Source organism: Mandrillus leucophaeus, unplaced genomic scaffold (assembly GCF_000951045.1).
Source record: "Mandrillus leucophaeus isolate KB7577 unplaced genomic scaffold, Mleu.le_1.0 Scaffold206, whole genome shotgun sequence".
NCBI classification, from domain to species: domain Eukaryota; kingdom Metazoa; phylum Chordata; class Mammalia; order Primates; family Cercopithecidae; genus Mandrillus; species Mandrillus leucophaeus.
The window spans coordinates 1,253,766-1,281,157 of record NW_012102099.1 but is presented as its reverse complement, the minus strand read 5'-3'; the positions used below and the strand labels follow the sequence as shown (position 1 = coordinate 1,281,157).

The window sequence follows — 27,392 nt, the reverse complement described above, 5'->3', positions numbered from 1 at the left end:
GGCGCCTGTAGTCCCAGCTACTCGGGAGGCTGAGGCAGGAGAATGGCGTAAACCCGGGAGGCGGAGCTTGCAGTGAGCCGAGATGGCGCCACTGCACTCCAGCCTGGGTGACAGAGCCAGACTCCGTCTCAAAAAAAAAAAAAAAAAGTAACTCGTCTAAGCCTAAGAATTTGGGTGTTTTTTTTTTTTTTTTTTTCTTAAACCACAACACATGTTTATTTTAACAAGATAAGTATAACTGAGTTCTAACTGCTTTAGAAGAAAATGGCAATTGTGCAGAGATGAGAAAAGCAAGCACTTCCTTATGTGGTTGTCACAGCCTGCCTTCTCAGCAAATGTGTGTGCACATTTTGAGAAAAGAAATGAAACGTTTCTTCCACTTTTACAATTATGTTTTTACTCTACTCAGAGTAAATGTGTTTTGTTTAAGCATCCTTAAATTAATTGAATACAGCAGCAAAGTCTGCAAGCTCTACCTCCAATATGTTCCCCAAACCTGTCCAATGCTTAACTCCTCTCTGCCCTCACCCTGCCCTGGGCCACCATCATCTCATACCTGAACATTTAGGCAGATTTCTCACAGGGTTCCCTGCCCTACTCCCTACTGTCCACGCCTCACTTAGCCACTGGTGGGATTATTTAAAGTGCAAATTGAATTCCATCATTCTCCTGTCAGAAACTTTCCATCATCCTTAGAATAAAATCCAAAGTCCTCACTGGCCCTCCAGGGTGTGGTGGCCTCATCACAACCACCCTCTCCCGTGCCCATGCGCTTCAGCCACACTCTCCTGCTTTCAGTGCCTCCAGCTTCTCTCCAAGCACGTGCCAGCCTCAGGGCCTTTGCATTTGCTGTTCCCTCTGCCTGGAACACTTTTCCCTCAGAGTGTCCCCTGACTGGCTCCTTTGTGTAATTTAGACCGCAAGTTCTGTATCCCCTCCTCTGAGAGGTCCTCCCCAAATGCCAAATGCCCTGCCTAAAAGGGCCAGACTTGTTGTTTCCCGTAGTACCCTCTCTTATTGTCCTCACACTTTTCACTAACTCAATTTGTCCTGTTATTTGTCCTGTTGTTTATTTGTTGGCCTGTTTATTGTCTCTGTCTCCTATTTGGCTACAGTTGAATTCCTGAGGGCATGAATTTGCTTCCCTTTTTCACAGTTTAGAAAAGTGCCCAGTAAATGTTGGCTGTGTAAATGGATGAATGAATTACCAGATAACTCAGAGAGAGACAGAAAGAGAGGAGGAAGAGGAAGAGGAAGAAGAAGAAGAAGGAGAAGAGAGAGAGGAGGAGGAGGGAGGAGGCGGGAAGGAGAGGAAGGGGAGGAGGAAGAAAGGAAGGAAGGAAGGGAGGGAGGGAGGGAAGGAGGGAAGGAAGGAGTTATAAGCCATTTACAAAATGATACCAGGAATACAGTGCCTTGACAAACTAGATTGTTTGAGCCATGTTATGTGACCTCATCTTGTTATTTAATATAAAAATGGCAATTTATCATCAGATAACACTGTAGTTTTTCTGTAGTGTTTGCTCTGAGCCTGACACTGCACTGAGTGTTTCCCCACCATAGGTCTTATTATTGTCCCCATTTTGCCAATGAAGATCCAAGAGGTGGGTAGGGGGCAGGAAAGAGGTGCTGGTGGGGTGGAGGGGCCAAGGATCAGCTGAGGCTTTCTGACCTGAGAGCTGGCAGGGCCCACCACCTGCTCTGCCCCCCAACAGCTCGACCTGTTACATTTCTGTTATCCTCATGCCATCCTCTGAATAAACACCCATCACGCTGGTCCTTAGTACCCATGACAATGACAGCTTGTCAGCCCTGGGCCAGTGCTATGGCACGTGGACATGGGGAAGCCCAGAGGTGGCAAGGATGGAGTGGGTTCTGTGTGGGGATGATGAGGGTGCTTGGAGCTAGAAGGGGAGTTAAGACTGGGAAGGCCAGTGGGAGCCAGTCCGGGGGTAGGAGACCTGGAATGCCAGCATCAGAAGACTTCCCCGCATGAGGCTCTTGGTAACCGGGGCTCACCTCCCTTCTGTCTGCTGCAGGATGGGGTGCATGAAGTCCAAGTTCCTCCAGGCCGGAGGCAATACATTCTCAAAAACTGAAACCAGCGCCAACCCACACTGCCCTGTGTATGTGCCGGATCCCACATCCACCATCAAGCCGGTGAGTAGGGGAGGTCCCAGTTTCCCTGTGGGCTGCCGGATGCTGCCCCAACATTGCCCTAACAGCCTCCTGTCTTCCCAAGGCTGGGCAGGGTGAGCTTGGAGTGAAAGGGAGCTGACTGGCCACCAACAGTGACCCGACTGGACTCTCTGGGATGCAGTGCCAGCATGCATAGGGACAAGGAAGTCACCTCTCTTTTCCTGCAGCCCAGGTTTGACCCGTCAGCCTGGGCTCCACCAAACAGGTTGAGTGAGCATCTCAGGCCTTGGGCCTGGGCAGAAGCAAAAGCAATGCTGAGAATAATGAGTGACTAGTCATGATAGCAGCTGAAGTGACCACATAATGGTAGTATCAGCAGCACTGCAAAAATACAGTAACAATTGTCATAGTAATAGTACCAACCATAATTGCACGAGTATAAGACCAAGAGTAGCAGCAGGAACAACAGCAAGAGTTGTAAAAAGAGAAGCAGTCATGCTAGGAGAGGTATTTACCAACTTCTTTTATGTTTATGCAGAGCTGACTATGAACCAAGCACTGTTCTAAGCCTTTACGGTTATTAGCACCCTAATCCGCACAATAATCCTACTGTGTGACACACAAATACATTCTTCTCAAAAATGAAACCACAGACCAGGCGCAGTGGCTCACACCTGTACTCCCAGCATTTTGGGAGGCTGAGGCGGGAGGACTGCTTGAGCTCAGGAGTTCGAGACTGCATGAGTTATGATCACACTACTGCACTCCAACCTGCGCAATACAGGGAGACCCTGTCTCTTTAAAAAAAAAAAAAAAAAGAAGAAGTTGCTTAGAACACCACAGTTTAGGTGTCATTTCCCCTTTGCATGGACACTTAGATTGTTTCACATACATAATGGAGCCTTTATTTATGAACTATAAATCATTGGTGGGCCTATGATTTCTTCAAATGTAGTCAGAAAACACTGATCCGGACCAACCCCCTCACTGTGTTTTGAGGGGAGGGGTCAAGCAGCAACCCCCAGTGTGTCCAAGACGGAAGGCCAAGGCCACAACTCAAGAAACCTGGATTCTGGCTGGGCACGGTGGCTCTCCCAGCACTTTGGGAGGCCGAGGCGGGTGGATCACCTGAGGTCAGGAGTTCGAGACCAGCCTGGCCAACATGGTGAAACCCCGTCTCTACTAAAAATACAAAAAATTAGCTGGGCATGGTGGCGTGCGCCTGTAATTCCAGCTACTCGGGAGGCTGAGGCAGGAGAATCACTTGAACCCGGGAGGTAGAGGTTTCAGTGAGCTGAGATCACTCCACTGCACTCCAGCCTGGGTGACAGAGTGAGACTCCATCTCACACAACAACAAAAACAAAAAACAAAAAACCTGGATCATTTTGTTTGCTGGCTCTGCCCCTAATGTGCTGTGTGGTGCCAGGCATGTCCCCTGCCCTATGTGGGCCTCCTCCCATGACATACAGGGCTAGGGTAAGATGCTCTTGGGTATCCTCAACACAGACCTTCCGTGGGTCCCCACACATTGGTCAGATTCATACCCTTCTCCCATTTCTTCCCCACAGGGGCCTAATAGCAACAACAGGAACACACCAGGAACTGGGGAGGGTAAGTATCTCCCAGCAGATGCAGTGGAGTCACGTGTCCTGCAGAGGATTCCACTAGGCTCACTCAGCTTGAGGCAAAAATCCCAAACAGTCAAACCCTCATTGAGAATCCCCGAAATTTCCTCTGAAGTACTTTGCACAGGCTATTGTGTTTCTAGAACGCTGTTTAGTAACATGAACAAAACATATTTAGCTTTAAACTTGAGAATCACACCCAGCATGGTGAGATGCCTACTTATACTAGGAGCCATATATTGATGGGTGCGGAGCTGTGCCAGGTGCCAGGCGAGGGTCACCCAGGGCTGTGGATGTACTTAGATGAAACCTCACCCTCCGTGTGTCTCCCTTTCCAACAGGCTCTGAGGACATCATCGTGGTTGCCCTGTATGATTATGAGGCCATTCACCACGAAGACCTCAGCTTCCAGAAGGGGGACCAGATGGTCGTCCTAGAGGAGTGAGTCCCCATCCCACTCCCCTAAGACAAACCTGCCTCCTCTACTCAACTATGTGCTCTTTTGTGCTTCCATAAAGAACCTGATAGATGGGCCATCTTATCCTGGGTACAAATGTCTAAAGAGAAGCTAATCACAACAGTGGAGGAAGGGTTTGCTCTCAACCTGGATGAAGGGGATTGTGCACTTACTAAGAGTGCACGTCCAGCCTGGGATGAACAGGTGAAGCTTTCTCAGGGAAGCCTTCCTAGGGCTCCTGTGATTAAGCCAACGGTTTTTACCTGTGGACCAGGCCCCATCAAGGTGACCTTACATTCGGAAATCCTTGGATCTCTGAGTTTTCCACCTCCGATCTCCTACAGCCTTCACCATCGTGGGTATAGTGTCCAGGATGTGCTGAATCCCGAGAATGGGAGAGGTCATGCCTGGTTGGACCCCCAAGCCCACTCTCCCCTATTATCAGCCCCAGCTGAACCATTCTGAGTCTCCATGGGCGCAGGACCCTGCCATGGGTATAGCTAATAAGACCAAAGTTACAAGTCCAGGGAAGAGGAGTGGAGCCAGAGACCCAGGGCTCTGGGCTGTGGACAGGGTGATTCCAGACCCTCAGATGCACAACAGGAACTGTCGTAAGGATCCCTACCCTAATCATGGGCACATGCTGGGGGGCTGACATAGTCACAGCCCTGTCCCTTACCCTACTGGCTTTCTGGAGGCAGGGGATTTTCTAGGTCAATGCTAGGGAGCTTGAGGAGACTGGAGAATGATCCTTCTGCCCCTAACACCTTTACTCCCTCCTGTCCCTCAGATCTGGGGAGTGGTGGAAGGCTCGATCCCTGGCCACCCGGAAGGAGGGCTACATCCCAAGCAATTATGTCGCCCGCGTTGACTCTCTGGAGACAGAGGAGTAAGTATCCTATTTCCTACCTTCCAGAAAGAGTCAAGCAAAGTCAGCCTTGTTTGCAACTCAAGACCTCTGCACACACTGTACCACTGCCTGGCACATACTCTTCCCAGGACTCTGGGTTTGACTGGCTCCTTCTCTTCCTTCAGGTTTCATCCTTCCAGTCAGGGAAGAGAGGCTAAAGTGGGTCCCCGCTGTGACTCTGTCTTGTGGAAACCTGTTTTATTCCCTTCTGAACATGTTTTACTAGCAAAACGACCTTGTTTCTTTGGTTGGTTATACGTGCATTCTCTGCCTGCCCTGCAAGGAAGAGAGCTGGTGAGAGCGGGGACTTTGTCTGCTGCTGCATCCTCGGCACAGGCTGGCAGGCAGTCAGTGCTCAACAAATATTGTTGAATGAAGCATATGGTCTTGCCAAGAAGGGTCTCTGGAGAGGTGAGACAGCTCACACCTGGCCAGTCATCCCTCATTTGTTGTTTTGTTTTGTTTTGAGACAGGGTCTCACTCTGTTGCCCAGGCTGGAATGCAGTAGCACCATCACAGCTCACGGCAACCTCAGCCTCCCCAGGCTCAGGTGATCCTCCCACCTCAGCCTCCCTAGTAGCTGGGACTACAAGTGTGCATCACCATGCCCAGCTAATTTTTTAGTCTCCCTATGTTGCCCAGGCTGGTCTCAAACTCCCTGGCTCAAGTGATCCTCTCGCCTCAGCCTCCCAAAGTGCTGGGATCATAGGCCTGAACCACTGCACCTGGACCATCCCTCATTTGATTCATTCGACAAACACATGCCCATGACTCTTCAAGCCCTGTGCCAGGCTAAGGGCTGTGGAAACAAATAAGATATCTCCCTACCCTCAAGGAGCTCCCCGTAACCCATCGTTCTTGGCTGTGGGTTCTTCTCGTGTCTAGTTTGACTCTAAAAATATACTTCAATCATCCATCCATCCACCCATCCATCCATCCATTCATCCATCCATCCATCCATCATCCAACAGATACCTGTTGATTCCCTATTCCAGGGATACAAGATGACTCAGATGGGGCTCCCCACTGGAGATGTTCTCTGTATGGTGGATGAGGTTGATGACTAAAAAGATGACTACACTGAGGGGTGGCAGTACATCCCATTAAAAACCAGCCAATCAAAAGTTGACAAATGACAGTTCCCATTATTTTGTCTCTTCTGCCTCCTCTTTCTAGTTAGATGGTACTATGGGTTTGGGATGCTTGCCTGTTAAAAATGAAAATGTCTGGGCTTTTCCCACTCTAAAGCCACCCCCTTCTGGTTGGGCATGGTGGCTCACACCTGTAATCCCAGCACTTCGGGAGGCCAAGGCACACAGATCACCTGAGGTCAGGAGTTTGAGACCAGCCTGACCAACATGGTGTAACCCCATCTCTACTAAAAATACAAAAAAAGTAGCTGGGTGTGGTGGTGCACACCTGTAGTCCCAGCTACTCAGGAGGCTGAGGCAGGAGAAGCACTTGAACCCGGGAGGCAGAGGTTGCAGTGAGCCGAAAAATGCACTCCAGCCTGGGGGACAAGAGCGATATTCTGTCAAAAGAAAAAATAATAATAATAATGCCATCCCTTCTTAGTGATCATGGAACTGGGGGCTCTGAGCTGCTTCTCTCTCCTTCTTCCAGGCTTTGCCCTGGGTCATCCCCTTCTGTTTCTCCACTCCAGGGTCTGAACACTTACAGAATGCCTGGGTCACCTCATGTGGTCCTTGCAGCAACCTTGGAGGAGGCATGGCTGGTATTATTTCTCAAAGGCAACATAATTGCTAAGTGGAAAATGCAGAGTGTAGACAACATGAATGGGGGGTTATCATTTGCAAACAAAGGCAAAATAACCTAGGTGGGGGGTTCTCAGACACGAGCAGCATCAGCATCGCCCGGATTGCTGGCTAATAAGTGCTTTCCGGGGCCCCACTGTCAGATTCCGAATGTGCATTTCTAACAGGTTCTTGGGTGAGGTAGCTGCTGCTGCTGCTGCTCCCGGGACCCAGCTTGGGAACCACTGATCTAAATACACATATCTGGCCAGGCGCGGAGGCTCACACCTGTAATCCCAGCACTTTGGGAGGCCGAGGCAGGCAGATCACTTGAGGTCAGGAGTTCGAGAACAGCCTGGCCAACATCGTGAAACCCTGCCTCTACTAAAAGTACAAAAATTAGCCAGGTGTGATGGCGGGCGCCTGTAATCCCAGCTACTCGGAGGCTGAGGCACGAGATTCGCTTGATCTGGGAGGCAGAGGTTGCAGTGAGCCGAGATCATGCCAATGCACTCCAGCCTGGACAACACAGCGAGATTCTATCTCAAAAAACAATAATAAAAATTAAAAATGAATACACATATCTGTCTTCAGGGCACTCAGGGGTCCTTGTGTCTGAATCAAGAAACTGCTAACAGAGGTTGCCTCTGGGGAGCACAACTGGGACCTTGGGAATCAGGGCGGGATGGAATCTTAGTTTCTCTCATTCCCCCTTGAAATAGGCAATACTTTCAAATGTTTCAAAATGCAAATGTGGGGAAGCATGCAGAAGAGAGAGTGAAAAGTCTTCTTCCCACCCTGTCCCCAACCCCTCCCCAGAAGCAACCAGTTTCTCGTGAGTCCTCCCAGATGCTTCTTCCTTATATAAGAACAGACATCTCTTCCCACTTGTCTCACACAAGTGGTAGATACCACACACACTGTTCCATACCTCTCGTTCAGACCTTCCATGCAGCACCTCGTTCCTTTTTTTTTTAGAAGGAGTTTCACTGTGTCGCCCAGGCTGGAGTGCAATGGTGCGATCTCGGCTCACTGCAACCTCCGTCTACCGGGTTCAAGCGATTCTCCTGCCTCAGCCTCCCAAGTAGCTGGGATTACAGGCATGCACCACCATGCCTGGCTAATTTTGTATTTTTAATAGAGACAGGGTTTCTCCATGTTGGTCAGGCTGGTCTCCAACTCCAGACCTCAGGGGACCCGCCTGCCTCGGCCTACCAAAGTGCTGGGATTATAGGCGTGAGTCACTGCTCCCGGACATCTCCTTCCTTTTTATACCACAGGGGGTCTGTCCTGTAGATGTCCTACCGTCCATTTAACCTCTGCCCCATACTGTGGTCTCTTAAGTTATTTCCAGGCATGTACTGCAGTGAATCTCCTGGTGTATATGTCATTTCTCCCTTGTGCAAGATACATGGGATAACTTCCTAGGAGCAGAATTGTCAGGGAGACAGTTCTTACTTTTACATTGTTGAATATTTTACCATGGCACAAGTCACTTTACAACATGAAAGCAAAGAAGGTAGATGGGCAACATAGCATGGTGATTAAGATCTCGGGTTCTGGAGTTAGACTGCCTAGCTTCAAATCCTGCCTCTGCAACTTCCCAGCTGTGTGACTCTAGGCAAATTACTTGCCCTCTCTGTTCCTCAATTTCATCATCCATAAAATGGGGCCGGGAGCAGTGGCTCACACGTGTAATCCCATCACTTTGGGAGGCCGAAGTGGGTGGATCACCTGAGGTCAGGAGTTCGAGACCAGCCTGGCCAACATGGTGAAACCCCGTCTCTACTAAAATTACAAAAAGTAGCTGGGTGTAGTGGTGCATGCCTGTAATCCCAGCTACTTGGGAGGCTGAGGCAAAAGAATTGCTTGAACTCAAGAAGCAGAGGTTGCAGTGAGCCGAGATCATGCCACCGCACTCCAGCCTGGGTGACAGAGCAAGATTCGGTCTCAAAAAAAAAAAAGGAATGATACAGGTGACAACTCCATAGAGCTGTTGGGTAGACAGCAAGATAGATGTTAACTTTCTCCCCAGTTGATAACAGAGGAACCAAAGGCCCAAAGAGGAAGGGAACTTGCTCAAAGTCAGACTGCAGGTTTGTGGCAGGGCCAAGGTGGGCTGAGGTCAGTCAGGTCTGCGGCTTTTTTCCAACTGCTCCACACCCTAGTGAAGGTGAGAATGGATTCAGCTGCTGCTGCTTGAACTTTTCCACCCAAATATCTCCAATACTCAGGAAGAATGAAGAAAAGATCCCAGGACATGATCCTAAGTATAAAATTCTTTCCAATCTCACGTTGTAGCTTAGAAGTTCATGCCAACTTTACATTCAACTCTGTATATGCAGAGGAGGATTGGTTGTAAAGCTAACAAAACTCAGGCCCTTCACAGGTTTCCAAGGTCCCAAGAAGGATCTTGTATGCTTGTGAAATCTGCAAAAGTAAGACTTTGACCACAGTTGGTTAAGACTGCTGTCTGTTTCCACTCTGTCTTCCTGTCCCTCACAGCAAGCGGCACTGGAATGACCCGTCAGCTTTTTGCACTTGGAATGCCATATTATTTTTCTTAAAGGAAGCTCCCCTGCTCCAAATTGCATAGGCTTCAGTCTCAGCAAACAGGATTCACCTTGGTAAAACGTCTATTTGGATATCAAAAGAATGGCTCCTTTCCCCTCTCTCCCCAAAAAATCCTTGAGTAAAACTGATGCTGCAGGAAGCCAGACCCTCTGTATCCTGACATCCCCCTGGGACTTGCATGGCCACAGGCACCCTGTGTAGGCAGGACAGGACTGCACGACCCCGGGTTCACATTTGTCCCCTCCCTTTTCCATCAGGTGGTTCTTCAAGGGCATCAGCCGGAAGGACGCAGAGCGCCAACTCCTGGCTCCCGGCAACATGCTGGGCTCCTTCATGATCCGGGATAGCGAGACCACTAAAGGTGACACCAGCCCTCCCCACACTGTCCTCCCTGCAGAGGTGCCCCAGGTGGGACTGGCCACCACCCTTCGCTTGGAAAATGCCTTAGCAAAGGCTGAAAAACCCAACCGGGTGCTGTGGCTGCCAGGTTTCTCCTGCTCTTGACCACCTGAGCCAGGGAGGGTTGAGGCTCTGTGCCTGGCTTGGCCCTTCTAATTCCCCACAGCTGCCAGTTTAGGTCAGTGGCACTAGTGCCATGTGGCTTAGGCCCTGAAAACAAAGAAACATCCAGCTGAAGCTTGATCTTCACTAACTTGGTTTTTCATTTGTTTTGGTTTTTGTTTTGTTTTGTTTTTTGAGACAGAGTCTCGCTCTGTTGCCAGGCCGGAGTGCAGTGACGCGATCTCGGCTCACTGCAACCTCCGCCTCCCGGGTTTGAGCGATTCTCCTGCCTCAGCCTCCCAAGTAGCTGGGATTACAAGCACTTGCCACCAAGCCCAGTTAATTTTTGTATTTTTAGTAGAGACGGGGTTTCACCATGTTGGCCAGGATAGTCTTGATCTCCTGACCTTGTGATCCACCCCCTCACCCTCCCAAAGTGCTGGGATTACAGGTGTGAGCCACTGCGCCCAGCCTGTTTTGTTCTGTTTGAGACAGAGTCTCACTCAGTTGCCCAGGCTGGGATGCAGTGGCACAATCTCACCTCACTGCAACTTCTGCCTCCTGGGCTCAAATGATCTCCCATCTCAGTCTCCTGAGTAGCTGGGACTTCAGGTAGGTGCCACCACACTGGCTAATCTTTTCTTTCTGTCTTTCTATCTGTCTGTCTTTCTTTCTTTTTAGTAGGGATGGGGTTTTGCCATGTTGCCTAGGCTGGTCTCGAGCTTCTGGACTCAAGCAATCTGCCTACCTCAGCCTTCCAAAGTGTCAGGATTACAAAGTATCAGAATTGTTTTTTGTTTTGTTTTGTTTTTAAATACCCATAAGAGACCAAGTAGGGGAGGCCAAGGCAGGAGGATTACTTAAGCCCAAAAGTTTGAGACCAGCCTGGGCAACATAATGAGACCCCATCTCTACGAGAAATTTGAAAAATTAGCCAAGTGTGGTGGCGCACATCTGTACTCCCCAGTACTTGCAAGGGTGAGGTCAGATGATCTCTCGAGTCCAGGAGTTCAAGGCTGCAGTGAGCCATAATGGAGCCGCTGGACTCCAGCCTGGGCAGCAGAGCAAGACCCCGTCTCTAAAAAAATAAAATAAAATACCTATTACAGTATATCTTATCCACAAGCCTCTTTCCTCCTTTCCTTCCTCTGTAAGGAAATGAGGTAGGATGAGGTCACCAGAAGAGAATCAAGCCAGCCTTCTCTGGGACTCTGCTGAAAATGCTCCTTGGAAGCTTTTGGAAGTTTTAATATCAGGTGACCAGCTTCCTGGAATTTCTGTGCTGCAAGGGTGGATTCATGCTGGTTGGGTACATGGATGGCAAGAACAGGCCTGGAAAACATCACGTAGCTTAAACTGGCATTGATTGAGGCTCATTGCCTCAAAGCAATGAACATCAGTAGGATTCTTGTGGATTTCAGATTTCATGCGCTAAGTCCACCTTTACTATTTAGGTTCACAACTGCTTGACTCAAATAAGCCAAGTACATTGTATAAAATGTGACCTCACAGTACCCTGAAGCAAACAGATTTGGGGACACTAATTAAAGGCGTGTTCCTCGTGTGGCCTTCTACCTGACCCTCAGCTATCTGAACTGGCGACGCTTTTATGTGGCTAGGATAACGCTACCCACAGTCAGTGTGGCAGCTCAGTAAATGCTAGGGCTTTGCCTCCTCCCACCCAGCGAGCCCTGTTCAAGCTCCCAGGGGGAAAAAGAAAGGAGACAAAAAGACAAAGCTGTGCACAGCCCAGCGCTTCTCCTCTCTAGCTGTGCCCAGGACAGCTTTTGGCTTGGGCTGGTCCATTCTGCAGACAAGGGCAGAGAAATCAAAGAAACCATCACAGATCTGTGGGGCAGGAAAATGAGCCTGGTCCAGCTTTCACAGCCCTCTGAGATGGGACATGGTGGGAAGTGTAGCCTATTTAATAACAGTTGCAGCATGAGGCCCCTGAATCCCACCCTGCTGCTTCCTGGATCCTGCCACGCCCCATCCAGCGGCAACCAAGCCAGTCTCACCCACAACTGGGACAGAGTGGCTAAGAGCAGCTCTGGAGCCAGCTGCCTGGATTTGAATCCCAGCTGTGCCACTTACGAGCTGTGTGACTGTGGGTGAGTTACTTCACCTCTCTGGGCTTCAGTTTCCTCATCTATAAGTGAGGATGATGATATTATAAAACCCCTACCCCAGGAAGTTATTCATTCATTAAATAAATAATATAATTTATATAGTTATAATTCATTATAATGAATATTATTCTTATTCATTCATTGTTCATTTACACAGAGTGCTTTGAACTTGCCTGGCATGTATGGTAAACTATTATTCATTCAACAGTATAAACTGGCCAGGTGAGGTGGCTCAAGCCTGTAATCCCAGCACTTTTGGAGGCTGTGGCAGGTGGATCACCTGAGCTCAGGAGTTGGCGACCAGCCTGGCCAACATGGCGAAACCCCATCTCTACTAAAAATACAAAAATTAGCTGGGCATGGTGGCACATGCTTGTAATCCCAGCTACTCAGGAGGCTGAGGTAGGAGAATCACTTGAACCTGGGAGGCAGAGGTTGCAGTGAGCCAAGATTGCACCACTGCACTCCAGCCCAGGTGACAGAGTGAGACTCCAACGCAAAAAAAAAAAAAAAAAAAAAAGTTTAAACTTCCCCAAATCCTATGACATTGTGCTATTATCATGGTAGAGAAAACTGAGACATAAGGACTAATAACTTGCCCAAGGGCACTCAGCTGACAAACGGCAAAACAGTGGTCATGATCTGAAAGACTTATGTGTTTCTGCTCTATGTGATAATATAGGGTGGTGCAAAAGTAATTTCAGTTTTTTCCACTACTTTCGATGGCAAAAACTGCAATTACTTTTGCACTAGCCTAATATGTATGTTAGGTTCCCATTGCTGCTGTAACAAATTAATACAAACTTACTAGCTTAAAACAACATCCGTCTATTCTCTAACAGTTCTGGGGATCAGTGGTCTGACCTCACTGGGCTCAAAATATCAGCAGGGCTGGTTCCTTCTGGGGGCTTCAGGGGAGAACTCATTTTCTTGCCTTTTTTAGCTTCCAGAGACTACAGCATTCCTTGGCTCATGGCCCCTTCCTGACATCTGTCCAAGCTCTTGTTTCCATCTTCACCTCTTCCACTTTCACCTTCCTACCTCCCTCTAAAAGGACCCAAGTGATTACACTGGGGCTACCTGGATCATCTGGAATAATCCCTCCATCTCCATATCCTTAACTTAATCACATATCTAAAGTCCCTTTTACCATGTAAGGTAACATATTCCCAGGTTCCAGGGTTTAGGGCATGAGCGTCTTGAGGGACCATTATTGAGCCTACCACAGCGTGTTCATATTTCAATAACTGAACTGGATTTCTGGATTTTTTCCAGAAAAGTCATAGCCTGAGTTCTTATGAAAAAGTAAAAAGTACAGTATGGTTTCTTGGTTTTTTGTAGGGTAGATGATAGAAAGATGGATCAATAGATCAGAAATAATGAAGAAGATGATGATGATAGCCAACATTTGCAGAGTGTTCAGTTTCCAAGTAGTTTACAGGGGTACTTCTTTTAGCCATCAGGCAATAGGATCAGGTAGGGAGGCATGAAAACTATTCCCATTTTACAGATGAGGAAAATGAGGCATAGAGAGGTGACATAGTCACGTGGCCAAGGTCTCACGGAGGGGTGTGGTAGAGCCTGGATGAGAGCCCAGGATGCCTGACTCCCACAGCCCACTCAGACCCTCGTGCACTTCTGCCGAGGTGCGAGCGGTAGCCTTATGGGGTGTGAGAGTGCTAATGCAAGATGGCAGGCCTCCAAGATGCCATTCTGAGGGGTTTCTCTTTGGTCAATTCAGGAAGCTACTCTTTGTCCGTGCGAGACTACGACCCTCGGCAGGGAGATACTGTGAAACATTACAAAATCCGGACCCTGGACAACGGGGGCTTCTACATATCCCCCCGAAGCACCTTCAGCACCCTGCAGGAGCTGGTGGACCACTACAAGAGTGAGTCCCACCCCGGGGGCGGGGGGCGGCGGCATCCCCACTGCGATGGTCCTGGAGACTCCTAGTCATGGATGCACTGCAGCCCCTGAGACCTGCTGTGTTCTTCCTGGCCATCCCCAGACAGGTGCTTCTGAAGGCTTAGGACTGTTGAGCAGGAGGGTGGGGTGACCAGGATGTAGAGGTGGCACCCCGTCACACTCTGCTTGCTTGGGAATGTCTCTGATGGTGGCCACCAGGTGGAACACTGGACAGATCCAGTGGGCCAGGCAGGGCGGCCTCCGAGGAGCAACCTCTGGCTGGCTGGCTCGGTGCTTGTTGCTCTCAATTGACCAGGGACTCTGTTCCAGAGGGGAGCGATGGGCTCTGCCAGAAACTGTCGGTGCCCTGCATGTCTTCCAAGCCCCAGAAGCCTTGGGAGAAAGATGCCTGGGAGATCCCTCGGGAATCCCTCAAGCTGGAGAAGAAACTTGGAGCTGGGCAGTTTGGGGAAGTCTGGATGGGTAAGGACCCAGGGCCAGAGCCCACAGGGCCAGCGGGTGGAGGGGAGAGGGAGGTTGCTTGCTTCTAGGAACACCTTATGGCGAAGTGGGAATGCAGCAGAAGTGGAGATTTAAATAATAGCCATAAAGAAGCAGTTCTCTGATAGCAAACCAAATTGTCTTGCTGTGCAAACACTGATTTGCCTTTGAGACCAGTCCTGTAGGGATCAGAAACTTCCTTCTGGGAAGCAGGTGTCACGGATGAGGAATCCCTCCCTCATACGGAGTGGGGACTGCCTAATAGTTTAGGAATGAGATAACCAGAGACCTTTTCAGATGACTGAAAATTAAGAATGGGGAAATGCAGCTTGCAGATTTCCAGGCAACTGATGAACAGGTTATTCTGAGCACCTACTGTGTGCCCAGCACTGTTAGGGTCTTGTGGGAAAATCAGAAAAGCACATCTTACAACTGCTGATTTTCCCTAAGGACTTAAAAACAACATTGCCTGCTTTGCAGGGGTGTGGGGTAGAGGCAGTGCCCAGCCCAGTGTGGGGACCCTGCTGTGTTAATACTCCACTATGTTCCAGATGGGAGCGAAGACAATTTACAGGGATGCAAACAACTCAGCCAGATAAAATAAGTTTAAAATCCATGTATTTTGACTATATTTATTGAGATTCTGCTGCATGCAAGGCCGGGCACGGTGGCTCACACCTGTAATCCCAGCACTTTGGGAGGCCGAGGTGAGTGGACCACTTGAGGTCAGCAGTTTGAGACAAACCTGGACAATATAGTGAAATCCCATCTCTACTAAAAATACAAAAATTAGCCAGGCGTGGTGATGGGAGCCTGTAATCCCAGCTACACAGGAGGCTAAGGCAGGAGAATCGTTTGAACCCAGGAGGTGGAGGTTTCAGGGAACCAAGATCACATCACTGCACTCCAGCCTGGGACACAGAGTGAGACTCTGTCTAAAAAATAATAATAAAATTAAAAAGAATTTGACAAAAAAGAAAATATGGAAAGGAAGGTAAGACAGATCTGAGTGGTGAGATTGGAAAGCCAAAAATATCATATAAGGCCCTAGACTCCTACTACAGGAAGCCCACGGTTCTAGATTGGAGCTTCCTGGAAGCCAAGGCAAAATGGAAACCCAAGCAAGTGTAAAACTGACAAGAACCACCAAATGAAGCAGGGTGGGGTGAGGTGAGGGAACAGCATGTGCCAAATCCCTGTGGTGGGAGGGGAGTTGGGTGCTTGAGGGACTGAGTGACCTGCAGGGTGACTGGCACGTAAAAGGGAAGGGGAGTTTAGTGGCTGATGAGGCTAGAGAGGAGGACGAGTCTGGGCCATGCAGGGCCTGGGAGTCATAGTAAGTCTGGCATTTATTTAAGAAAATGTTAAGATTAAAGTGAGCAGTGTGTGTATGTGACATAACCTGAGCGGTATTTTAAAGCTATTTTTAAATCCTTGCAACAGTACTTCAAAGGCAAGGCTTACCATTTCCACTTTACAGATGAGGAAGCTGAGGAAGCACATCTCACACCTGCTTAGAGAGGTTAAGCGACTTGCCCTAGTGTGCGCAGCTGGGAGGTGGTGAACCCGCCTTTCAACCCACATTTGTCTGAGGCCTAAGCCCATGACTTCGCTTCCCTCTCTGAGAGTTGAGATGAGCAGGAAAGGCTTTCTGGAGGAGGCAGGTCTGCAGCTGGGCCTTCTAGGGAGGTAAGGGAGACCAGTGGGCTCTGATCACCTTCCCTGCTCTCTATCCCCCTCCAGCCACCTACAACAAGCACACCAAGGTGGCAGTGAAGACAATGAAGCCAGGGAGCATGTCGGTGGAGGCCTTCCTGGCAGAGGCCAACCTGATGAAAACTCTACAGCATGACAAGCTAGTCAAACTTCATGCAGTGGTCACCAAGGAGCCCATCTACATCATCACGGAGTTCATGGCCAAAGGTGCTGCACGCTGGGGCTGGGGGTGCAGGCTGTGGCCTATACTGGTCAATTGCGGGCTCAAGGGTAGCTTGGACATGGTTCTTGCCCTTGAGATGGCCCCAATCTGGCCAGGAGCTCTTCCAACAGGTACTCATTGAGAATCTAATATGCAACAATTCAGCCCTTCTGGTTAGTGCGGTGAAATCATGTTAAGGGGTCACTGGGGAAGGGAGAACAAGGGGCTACCAGGAGAAGGGAATGGGGCCAGAATACTCCTGGGTGGTGGGAGAAGGGGCTTATGGTTCACAGTGAGCCTTAGGGGCCAGGGTGTGGTGGGGGTGATGGGGGTGCCACTCTCCTGCATCAGTCGCCTTCCCTGTACTTGCCAATGCCCTGGGAGAGGGAGCTGGCAAAGCAGCAGTTCTGCACCTACCCCCACCCTGCCACAACTCAGGATTTCTCAGGGAATTTTTTAGGCCACTGTTTCACAACCATTTTCAACCCCTGACATTTTTTGTTTGTTTGTTTTTTAGGGACAGGTCTTACTCTGTTACTCAGGCAGTGGTGCAATCATAACTCCCGGGCTCAAGTGATCCTCCCACCCCAGCCCCCCGAGTGGCTGGGACCACAGGCCCATGCCACCACACTCAGCTAACTTTATTTATTTATTTACTTATTTATTTTTAGAGACACGGTTGCCCTCTGCCTGCCCAGGCTGGAGTGCAGTGGCATGATCATAGTTCACTGTACCCTCAAACTCTGAGGCTCCAGGATCCTCCCGACTTAGTCTCCCCGGTAGCTGGGACTATAGGCATGCCCTACCACATCCAGCTCATCCCCAAAAAAAATTTTTTTTTTTTTTTTTTTTGAGACGGAGTCTCACTCTGTTCCCCAGGCTGGAGTGCAGTGGTGCGATCTCGGCTCAATGAAAGCTCCACCTCCCGGGTTCACGCCATTCTCCTGCCTCAGCCTCCCAAGTAGCTGGACTACAGGCGCCTGCCACCATGCTTGGCCAATTTTTTTGTATTTTTAGTGGAGACGGTGTTTCCCCGTGTTAGGATGGTCTCGATCTCCTGACCTCGTGATCTGCCTGCCTCAGCCTCCCACAGTGCTGGGATTACAGGCGTGAGCCACCATGCCCAGCTTCTAAAATTTTTTTCTAGAGACAGGGTCTCGCCATCTTGCCCCAGCTCGTCTCAAACTCCTGGGCTCAAGTGATCCTCCCAAAGCTCTGGGATTACAGGCATGAACCACTGAGCCTGGCCTAACATATATATTTGTAAATTTCTTCTAGAGATGGGGTCTTTCTATGTTGCCCAGGCTGGTCTCAAACTCTTGGCCTCAGGTGATCCTCTCGCCTCAGCCTCCTAAAGTGCTGGAATTACAGGTGTGAGCCTCATGCCTAGCCACTCTGCCCAGTTTTTGATAAACAGAATCATCTCACACAATCCCATTTAGGGCGATTTGAAACCTCAAGCCTTTTTCATTTTAACTGTGCAATTATGCCAGTCCTGTGAAGGCATGATCCCGGCCATCCAGGCTCAGGGGCTGTCTCAGTCCCAGAATTCATCTAGCAATCAAAAAGTCACTTCACAAAAACTCAAATTCTCTTTCTCAAACACTAGGAATTGCAAACAAATATTTGTATTTAAATCTACTGTGAAAAATCTTCACCACACACTAAAGTATTAGATTGGTGCAAAAGTAATTGTGGTTTTTGCCATTAAATAGTAAAAGTAGTAAATGTTCCTCCCTTCTCCCCCATATAGGAAGCCTGCTGGACTTTCTGAAAAGTGATGAGGGCAGCAAGCAGCCCTTGCCAAAACTCATTGATTTCTCAGCCCAGGTGAGAGCCTAACAAGGAAACGGGGAAGGAAAACAGGAATTCAGTTTTTTTATTTGCCAAATATTTACTGACCACATACTATGATGACAGCAGTAATAATAATGGGTAAAATGTATTGAGAGCTCAGTATAAAACTATGCTTTTTGCATGTATTTTATTATACATGTATTCATTCATTTAATCATCCTATAAGTTTTATAGGCTGGGATTTTTGTTATCTATTTTGGCATAACAAACCACCCAAGTCCTAGTAGCTTGAAACAACAACAATTGTTATTTCTCATGATCCTGTGGGTTGCCTGGGGTTTAGCTGGGTGGTTCTTCTGCTTGTTGTGGTAAAGTGAGGTGCGGATGCATCCTGTTGGCACTTGCCCAGGCTAGAATGTTCAAGACATGGCTCAGCCTCCACATGGCCCCTAACCACCCAATCACCCAGCCTGAGCTTCTTCACGGCGCAGCAGCTGGGTTCCAAAACGGAGCTGGACCAGGAGCCAAGCCTTCATGAGCAGGCTGTCATTAAGCCTCTGCCTGCATCAGGCTTGCTAATGGCCCATTGGCCAAGTCACATAGCCATGCCCAGAATCAGTGTGGGAGGGGACTGACCAAGAACACAAATCCCAGGGATGCCCCCTCCACCGATATAACAGTCTGGCCACAGGTAGGTAATTATCAACCCATTTTACAGAACAGGAAATTGAGGCATAGAGCAGAAGTAAAGTACAGATGCGGAAACTGAGCCCCAGTGTGGTCAAGTGGCTTGCATAAGTTACTGTGCTAATTATGGGGGATATAGCAGTGAACAAAATGAAAATGTTCCTGTCCTAATAGAGTTCACAGTCCAGAAGGGAAGATGGGTATTAAATAACCGAATTTCTTAGGGACCATGACCCAAGTGGTCCTGGCTGAGTCAAAACAGCACAGTAGCTAACAAAGTAAATGATGTTCGCAAATTGCAGAAACACTGCTGAAAACCTCATTTTCTTTCTCATGTTCCCCATGCCTCTTGCAGCTCCTCTCACCCCCAGCCTGAGCAGTTTTTTACTTCTGTCCTCTCTCATTCTCTCTCCGATGTATGGAAAAACAGAGTGTAAGGACTGGGTAGTATTAGAGTGCATAGCTAGAGCATTTAGCCTGGTCCAGGAGCAATCAGAGAATGCTTCCTGGAGGAAGTGGCCTCTAGGCTGAGCCTGAAGGAAGAGTAGAAGTTCAATAAATGAAGAGAAAAGGGAAGGGTCTTCTAGACAAAAGAAACAACCTGTGCAAAAGTAGGTGAAGGAGTTCAGCCTACTCAGCAGGAGCCCAGAGGGTGGTTGGAGTTGAGTGAGACTCTGCCTGGGCCTCAGCTGGGCCTGCTGGAGATGCCAAGGGCAAGGCTCATTTGAGTATGCAAATTCCAGGGGCCCATAGGACACCACAAAGTGTAACAAAAGACCCTATTTTCAGAGCCTGGAATGCCAGAGGCATATGGAAATGTGTTTTCACTCCAATGGGCCAGGTCCTCTGGGAGACAATAGACTGGTTTGTTGCTAAATTGTCATCTTCGAACAAGCAGAAACCCTGCTGGGCAGCAGTTATGGACTGGGCAAGAGCCACTCTCCCCATTTCACAGAGGGGAAAACAAACCAAGGAAGGAAAAGAGGTTCTGGGCCTTCATCTGTCCAGAAGCAGAGGTAGATTCAGAGCCCAGGGACAGAAAGGAGCCCACCTGGGGCCTTGGTCTTCACCTCCAGACTCAGAGAGGCAGCTTGGAGCAGCAGGTGGAAATGAGAGAACTGGACCACGCGTGTGGTGTTTTTGTGGTCACAGCTCTGTGGTCGAAATGTTACGCAGTAGCTGCATATATACAAACAGGTCAAAACAGAGCTGCTCTGACTGAAGCAGAGTGGGGGCTTATCTGTGGCCTTTCTTTTGTCTCCCCCACCCATACAACCTTGAGGCATCCATAGGATTCAGTTTGAAGAGCTCTGCAGGTCCTTCCAGCTCTGATGCTGTGACTCCCTTTGGAAGCAAAACCAAGTTTCAAGGCACCCTATTTGGGGGTCATGAAATCTCACCACCTTATCAACCTGCACCTGGGCCCAATAAACCTACTCGTTATTCATTCAGTCAGCAAATCCTTGAGAAGCAACACTATTAGCATCTGGGCTTAGGAGTAACATAGAGTTTTGTTTTGATCTCACCTCTGCCTGTGTAGCTTCGAGCAAGTTGCTTAACCTCTCTGAGTGCCACTTTCCCCCACTGGGAGCACTGGGAGCCACTCTTGAAATAAATACTTAACTATGTGCCAAACACTCTACTGAGCCTTTGACGTAGGCTTAGGGGATTCATCTTCACATGACCCCTTGGAACCAGGTGCTATTACAGAGAAGAAAAGTGAGGTACAGAGAGATGACACAACTTGCTAGACATCACAGAGCTGCAGCGCTCAAGCTGAGTTGGTCCAGCTCCAGAGCCATTAAGCGATTACCCTCTGCTGTCTCCTAAGTGGGGTGTCATCCCTGCCCCATTGAGCTCCTGTGAAAATCAGTAGCATATGGGCATCTGCCAGTGAGGATCAAACAGTGGTAACTACCGGCATTAGTTTAGTGCTTGCTCCAGAAGAAAAGCGAGGCAAAAAGGCTGGGCCGAATAACAGATAAGTGTGGACCCCAAGCAGCGCTTTTGGAGCTCCATCCATGGCTCCGCAACTTGCAAGCTGTGTAAGCTGGGGCCACTTACCTATTTCTCTGGGCTTCAGTTTTCTTGTATGTGGAAATGGGGCTGATAGCAAAAGTGCCTCCTCCAAAGCACATGGTAAATGTCACGTAAGTGTTTAAGTATCATCTTATAAATAAGCTATGATGCCTTCCATTAGCATAATTTTTGTTAACTGTTCATCTAAGGACCCATAAATTTCCCACACTCCGAGGGCCAAGATGCTGTCTCACTCCACCCTGGCAACCTCATCCCCATTTCATTCCCACATCTAACTATTTCAAACAAAATTAGAGTCTCTTCCAAGTTTTTACTGAAAAATCTGGGTCTCTGGGTCTCCCTTGGGCGTGACAGCTCAGGCCTGTAATCCCAGCACTTTGGGAAGCTGAAGCAGGAGGAGCCTTTGAGCCCACCCTGGGCAACGTAGTGGGACCTCGTCTCTCTCAAAAAAAAAAAAAAAAAAGTTCTTTTTAAATTTAGTCTGGCATAGTGGCATGCACCTATAGTATCAGCTGCTTCGGAAGCTGAGGTGGGAAGACTGCTTGAGCCTAGGAGGCACAAGTTGCAGTAAGCCGTGATCCCACCACTGTACTCCGTGACAGAGAAAGGCCCTGTCTCAAAAGAAATAAAAAAAAGAAGAAAAGAAAAAAGAAAAGCATGGGTCTCCATTCTAACTGCCTCGGGTGCCCCCTGCTGTCCACTCCTTGCAAGTGCGCCACCCTCTTGCCTCAGACCTTGAGAAGCCCGCCGGTGGTGCTTTGATTGTTCTGTCTGGTCAGATACCCTGGCTTCCAGAATAATTTCATCAGACTGCACCCAGCTGCAGTCCGCCGGAGCACTGGAGTGCTGGGTTATTTAGAGGCAGCAGGAAGCACTGGGTTGGGAGTCCTCAGACTGGTTTGAATCTGACATTCAGAATTTTCCTGGTGGTGTGATCTGGAACAAGTGGTTCCATGTCTGTAAAACAGAGATCATGGTCATTCCTGCCTCAAAGAGCTCATAGCCCAGTTTGCAAACCAAAAGTGCTGCCTTCTGGGCATCTGAGGGTTCATCTTCAACCTCTCTTGTCCAAACCCTTGTAAGTAAAAATGTCTGCAAGATATAATCCTTGTGTTTTCATCAGAGGCTTCTAGGGTCCCTGGCGTGAATAAGAATCCTCCCCGCAATCTGTTATTCACTCAGCAGCCATGGTGATCTTTAAATGTACATCAGAACATGTCACACTCCTGCTCGAAGGCCTCTAATATCTCCCCAGCACGCTCAGAATAAAACCCACCTTCCTCTCCTGGCCTACAAGGCAGTTCATGATTGGCGGCCTTCCTCTCCACTTCAACTCTCCATACTCTCTCTATGGCATCTTCTGCTGCCACACTGGCCTCTGCTGTTCCATGAACACCCAAGCTCTTTCCTACCTCCACACCTTTGCACCTGATGTTCTCTCTGCCTAGAATATTCTTATGGGACACACTTATTATTATCACCATTCAGATCTTTGCTAAAATCTCACCCCCTCAAAGCAGGTTTCCCTGAACGCCCAATCTGAAAAAGCTCTCTACAGGTCATATTTTGTTACTCTGTTTTATTTTTTTTTCTTTTTGAGACAGAGTCTCGCTCTGTCACCCAGGTTGGAGGACAGTGGCACGATCTCAGCTCACTGCAGTCTCTGCCTCCTGGGTCCAAGCAATTCTCGTGTCTCAGCCCCCTGAGCAGATGGGATTACAGGCGTGCACCACCACGCTCATCTTCTTTTTGTATTTTTAGTAGAGATGGGTTTTTGCCATGTTGTCCAGGCTGGTCTCGAACTCCTGGCCTCAAGTGATCCACCCACCTCGGCCTCCCAAAGTACTGGGATTACAAGTGTAAGCCACCATGCCCAACCTATTTTATCTTTTCTTTATGGTACTTACCACCTGTAGGGGCTTTGCCTAGCTCGTCACCTGTTCAAGCAACATGTCTGGCACCCACAAGACACTCAGTAGATTTCTTTTGAGTAAATAGGTGAATTTTCCTTACCCAGGCTGGGGCATGAGGAAGATAGGAGAGGTATAGCAGAATATGACATGAGCCTAGGTTGTCCCCAGAAAGAGAGTTGAAGGTGAAAGCTCTTCATAGTATCCTAGGGTTCGTGTGTGTGTGTGTGTGTGTGTGTGCGCGCGTGTGTGTGTGTTCCTGGAAGAATAGGTCCCAGAGAAATAGTCCTATAGCTTTTTCCCTGAGAACATTTCAAAGTGCTCTCTGGAAGTCTTGGAACTCTTGAGAATCCCCCAGACTGGCCCAGGCCTTAGGGATCCCCCTAACCTGAATGGATTGATGGACGAATGCCACCCTGAGCCCTGGGGCCCTCCTGACAAAAGAGGGAGGGCTGGTGCAGACATTTCCCATTTTCTTCCACTTAAACACCTGTCTGCTGCTTTCTGGTGGGGCCATCTTGGTGTAGGCCAGGTCTGAGGACAAAGGTGTCTCTGTTTGGGGTGCAGATTGCAGAAGGCATGGCCTTCATCGAGCAGAGGAACTACATCCACCGAGACCTCCGAGCCGCCAACATCTTGGTCTCTGCATCCTTGGTGTGTAAGATTGCTGACTTTGGCCTGGCCCGGATCATTGAGGACAATGAGTACACAGCTCGGGAAGGTAGGGAACGCTGCCAAGCAGCCCCACGTTGCCCATTTGGATGGTTGTGATTGTTGAGAGTTGATACCTGTGAGAGCGATGGGTAAAATGCAAGGGTCTGCTCTCGTATTAGCTGTGCATTCTTGAGCTTGGTGGATCTTTCTGGATAATGTCCTAAACTTCAGAGTCTCACCCAGAGATTTTGAGGAGATTTTAGATCAGATTGAGAAGTACTGATAGATTTTAGAGGAAGTGGGCAAATATATGTTGAAATTAAGGGTATGAGCAGCTTTGTGCATAACAGACAAAAATGGGAGGATATCCAGATGTCCATAGCAGGAGGATGGATGTATACACTGTGGTACATTCACAAAATACAATACCACGCAGTGATGAAAAAGCACAAACCGGCCAGGCTCAGTGGCTCACGCCTGTAATCCCAGCACTTTAGGAGGACTGCTTGAGCCCAGAAGCTCAAGACCAGCCTGGGCAACACAGGGAGACCTAGTCTCTACAGAAATTTTAAAATTAGCCACGAGTTGATGGGTGCAGCACACTAACATGGCACAAGTATACATATGTAACAAACCTGCACGTTATGCACATGTACCCTAGACTTAAAGTATAATAATAATAAAAAATAAATTTAAAAAATAAATAAATAAAATAAAATTAGCCAGGCATGGTGGCGCATGCCTGTAGTTGTGGCTACTCAGGAGGTTAGGGTGAGAGGATCACTTGAGTCTAGGAAGTCGAGGCTGCAGTAAGCCATGATCGTGCCACTGCATCCAGCCTGGTCTACAGAGCAAGATCTTGTCAAATAAAAAAAAAAAGAGAGAGAGAGAGAGAAAGAAAAAAGCACAAGCCAATGCTAAATGCACCAAAATGGGTACCTCTCACAGGTATAATATCAAAACGAAAGAAATTAGACCAAAAAAAAAAAAATAGTAGATGCCAATTGGTTCCATTTTTGTGAAATCCAAAAAGAGACAAAACTCGTAAACGGACATTCATGGCAGCATTCTTCCTAATAGCCAAAAAATGGAAACACCGCGCTTTAATGTCCACCAATTTATGAACAGATAAAGAAAATGTGGCATATCCATACAATGGAATATTATTTGGCCATAAAATGGAATGAAGTACTATGCCAGGTTAGAACAAAGATGACCCTTAAAAACATTATGTTAAAGGAAAGTCAACATGAAGACGACATATTGTATAATTCCTCTTCTATGAAAAATCCAGAACAGGCAATCTTTTTTTTTTTTCTTTTCTTTGAGATGGAGTCTTTCTCTGTTACCCAGGCTGGAGTGCAGTGGCTCAATCTTGGCTCACTGCAACCTCTGCCTACCAGGTTCAAGCGATTCTCGTGCCTCAGCCTCCTGAGTAGCTGGGATTACAGGCACGCACCACCATGCCCGGCTAATTTTTGTATTTTTAGTAGAGATGGGGTTTCACCATGTTGGCCAGGCTGAACTCAAACTCCTGACCTCTAGTGATCTGCCCGCCTCGGCCTCCCGAAGTGCTGGGATTACAGGCATGAGCCACCACGCCTGGCTCAGAACAGACAAATCTAAAGAGACAGAAAGTAGATTATTGGTGCCTACAGCTGGCAGCGGGGAGTTGGGAGAAATGAGGAGTGACTTCTGTGGGTTTTTTGGAAGGAAATGTGATGAAAATATTCTAAAATCCACAACTTTGTGAATATTCTGAAAGCCACAGAATTATACACTTTAAATGGGTGAAATGTATGGTCTGTGCATTCTATCTCCATAACGCTATTAAAGAAACAGGCAAAAAAATGTTATAGCACTAGAGGTCAGAATTGCAGTCACCTTTATTTTCTGTTAGTTTAGTATTTATTTATTTATTTATTTATTTATTTATTTATTTATTTATTTATTTTGAGACGGAGTCTCACTCTGCTGCCCAGGCTGGAGTGCACTGGCGCGATCTCAGCTCACAGCAACCTACACCTCCTGGGTTTAAGCGATTGTCCTGCCTCAGCCTCCCAGGCAGCTGGGATTACAAGCACGCGCCATCATGCGTGGCTAGTTTTGTATTTTTAGTAGAGACAGGGTTTCACCATGTTGGCCAGGCTGGTCTCGAACTGCTGACCTCAAGTGATTCACTCACCTGACCCTCCCGCAGTGCTAGGATTATGGACGTGAGCCACTGTGCCAGGTTTTTTTTTGTTTTTTTTGTTTTTTGTTTTGAGACGGAGTGTCACTCTGTTGCCCAGGCTGGAGTGCAGTGGCCGGATCTCAGCTCACTGCAAGCTCCGCCTCCCGGGTTTACGCCATTGTCCTGCCTCAGCCTCCCGAGTAGCTGGGACTACAGGCGCCCGCCACCTCGCCCAGCTAGTTTTTTTTTTTGTATATTTTTAGTAGAGACGGGGTTTCACCGGGTTAGCCAGGATGGTCTCAGTCTCCTGACTTCGTGATCCGCCCTTCTCGGCCTCCCAAAGTGCTAGGATTACAGGCTTGAGCCACTGCGCCCGGCCGTGCCAGTCTTATTTATTTTTTAAAGAGACGGGTGCAGCCGGGCGCAGTGGCTCATGCCTGTAATCACAGCACTTTGGGAGGCCAAGGCCGGTGGATCACAAGGTCAGGAGTTTGAGACCAGCTGGCCAATATGGTGAAACCCTGTCTCTACTAAAAATACAAAAATTAGCCAGGCGTGGTGGCGGGTGCCTGTAGCCTCAGCTACTCGGGAGGCTGAGGCAGGAGAATCGTTTGAACCTGGGAGGCGGAGGTTGCAGCAGTGAGCCAAGATTGTGCCATTGCACTCCAGCCTGGGTGACAGAGTGAGACTCCATCTCAAAAGGAAAAAGAAAAAAAAAAAAAGATAAGTGCTTGCTCTGTTACCCAGGCTGTAGTGGAGGGGTGAGAGCATAGCTCACTGTAGCCTCCAATTCTTGGGCTCAAGCAATCCTCCAACCTCAGCCTCTCGAGTACCTGAAACTACAGATATGTGCTACCATGCCCAGCTAATTTTTTTTTTATTTTTTGTAGATAACAGTGTCTCACTGTGTTGCCCAGGCTGGTCTCAAACTCCTGGCCTTAAGTGATCCTCCTGCCTCAGGCTCTGAAGGTGCTAGGATTATAGGCATGAGCCACCATGCACAGCCTGCAGTCACCTTAAGTAAGGGGGTATTAACTGGAAGGAGGCAGAAATGAGCCTTCTGAATTGCTGAAAATGTTCTACACCCCAACCTGATGGTGATTACAAGGGTATATACATATATAAAGCTGCAGCAAAATGGATATTAAAGATTTGTGCATATTATTTCATGTATGTTATAACACAATAAAAAAAAATTTTAGGCCGGGCACAGTGGCTCATGACTGTAATCCCGGCACTTTGGGAGGCCAAAATGGGCAGACTGCTTGAGCCCAGGAGTTCGAGACCAGCCTGGGCAATCTCTACAAAAAATTTAAAAATAAGTCAGGCATGGTGGTGTGAGCCTGTGGTCCCAGCTACTCAGGAGGCTGAGGTGGGAGAATCGCTTGAGCCCAGGAGGTTGAGGCTGCAGTGAGCCAAGATCATGTCACTGTACTCCAGCCTGTGTAACAGAGCAAGACCTTGTCTCAAAAAAAATAAATAAATAGGGCCAGGCACGTTGGCTCATGACTGTAATTCCAGCACTTTGGAAGGCTGAGGCGGGTGGATCATGAGGTCAGGAGATCGAGACCATCCTGGCTAACACGGTGAAACCCCGTCTCTACTAAAAACACAAAAAATTAGCCGGGCTTGGTGGTGGGCGCCTGTAGTCCCAGCTACTTGGGAGGCTGAGGCAGGAGAATGGCGTGAACCCGGGAGGCAGAGCTTGCAGTG

At 48.5% G+C, this 27,392-nt stretch overlaps 1 protein-coding gene across 1 annotated transcript in view; it reads left to right on the top strand.

Annotated features, from left to right (window-relative positions):
- Window positions 1-2,036: 2,036 nt before the first annotated feature.
- HCK (HCK proto-oncogene, Src family tyrosine kinase) overlaps window positions 2,037-27,392 on the top strand; it is a 29,795-nt gene continuing 4,439 nt past the window's right edge. The window contains exons 1-10 of the mRNA XM_011979785.1: window positions 2,037-2,160; window positions 3,710-3,752; window positions 4,108-4,207; window positions 5,014-5,112; window positions 9,719-9,822; window positions 13,833-13,982; window positions 14,330-14,482; window positions 16,244-16,423; window positions 18,172-18,248; window positions 23,420-23,573. Coding sequence (XP_011835175.1) covers window positions 2,041-2,160; window positions 3,710-3,752; window positions 4,108-4,207; window positions 5,014-5,112; window positions 9,719-9,822; window positions 13,833-13,982; window positions 14,330-14,482; window positions 16,244-16,423; window positions 18,172-18,248; window positions 23,420-23,573 — 1,180 coding nt within the window. The 5' untranslated portion in view covers window positions 2,037-2,040. The remainder of the gene's footprint in view (window positions 2,161-3,709; window positions 3,753-4,107; window positions 4,208-5,013; window positions 5,113-9,718; window positions 9,823-13,832; window positions 13,983-14,329; window positions 14,483-16,243; window positions 16,424-18,171; window positions 18,249-23,419; window positions 23,574-27,392) is intronic.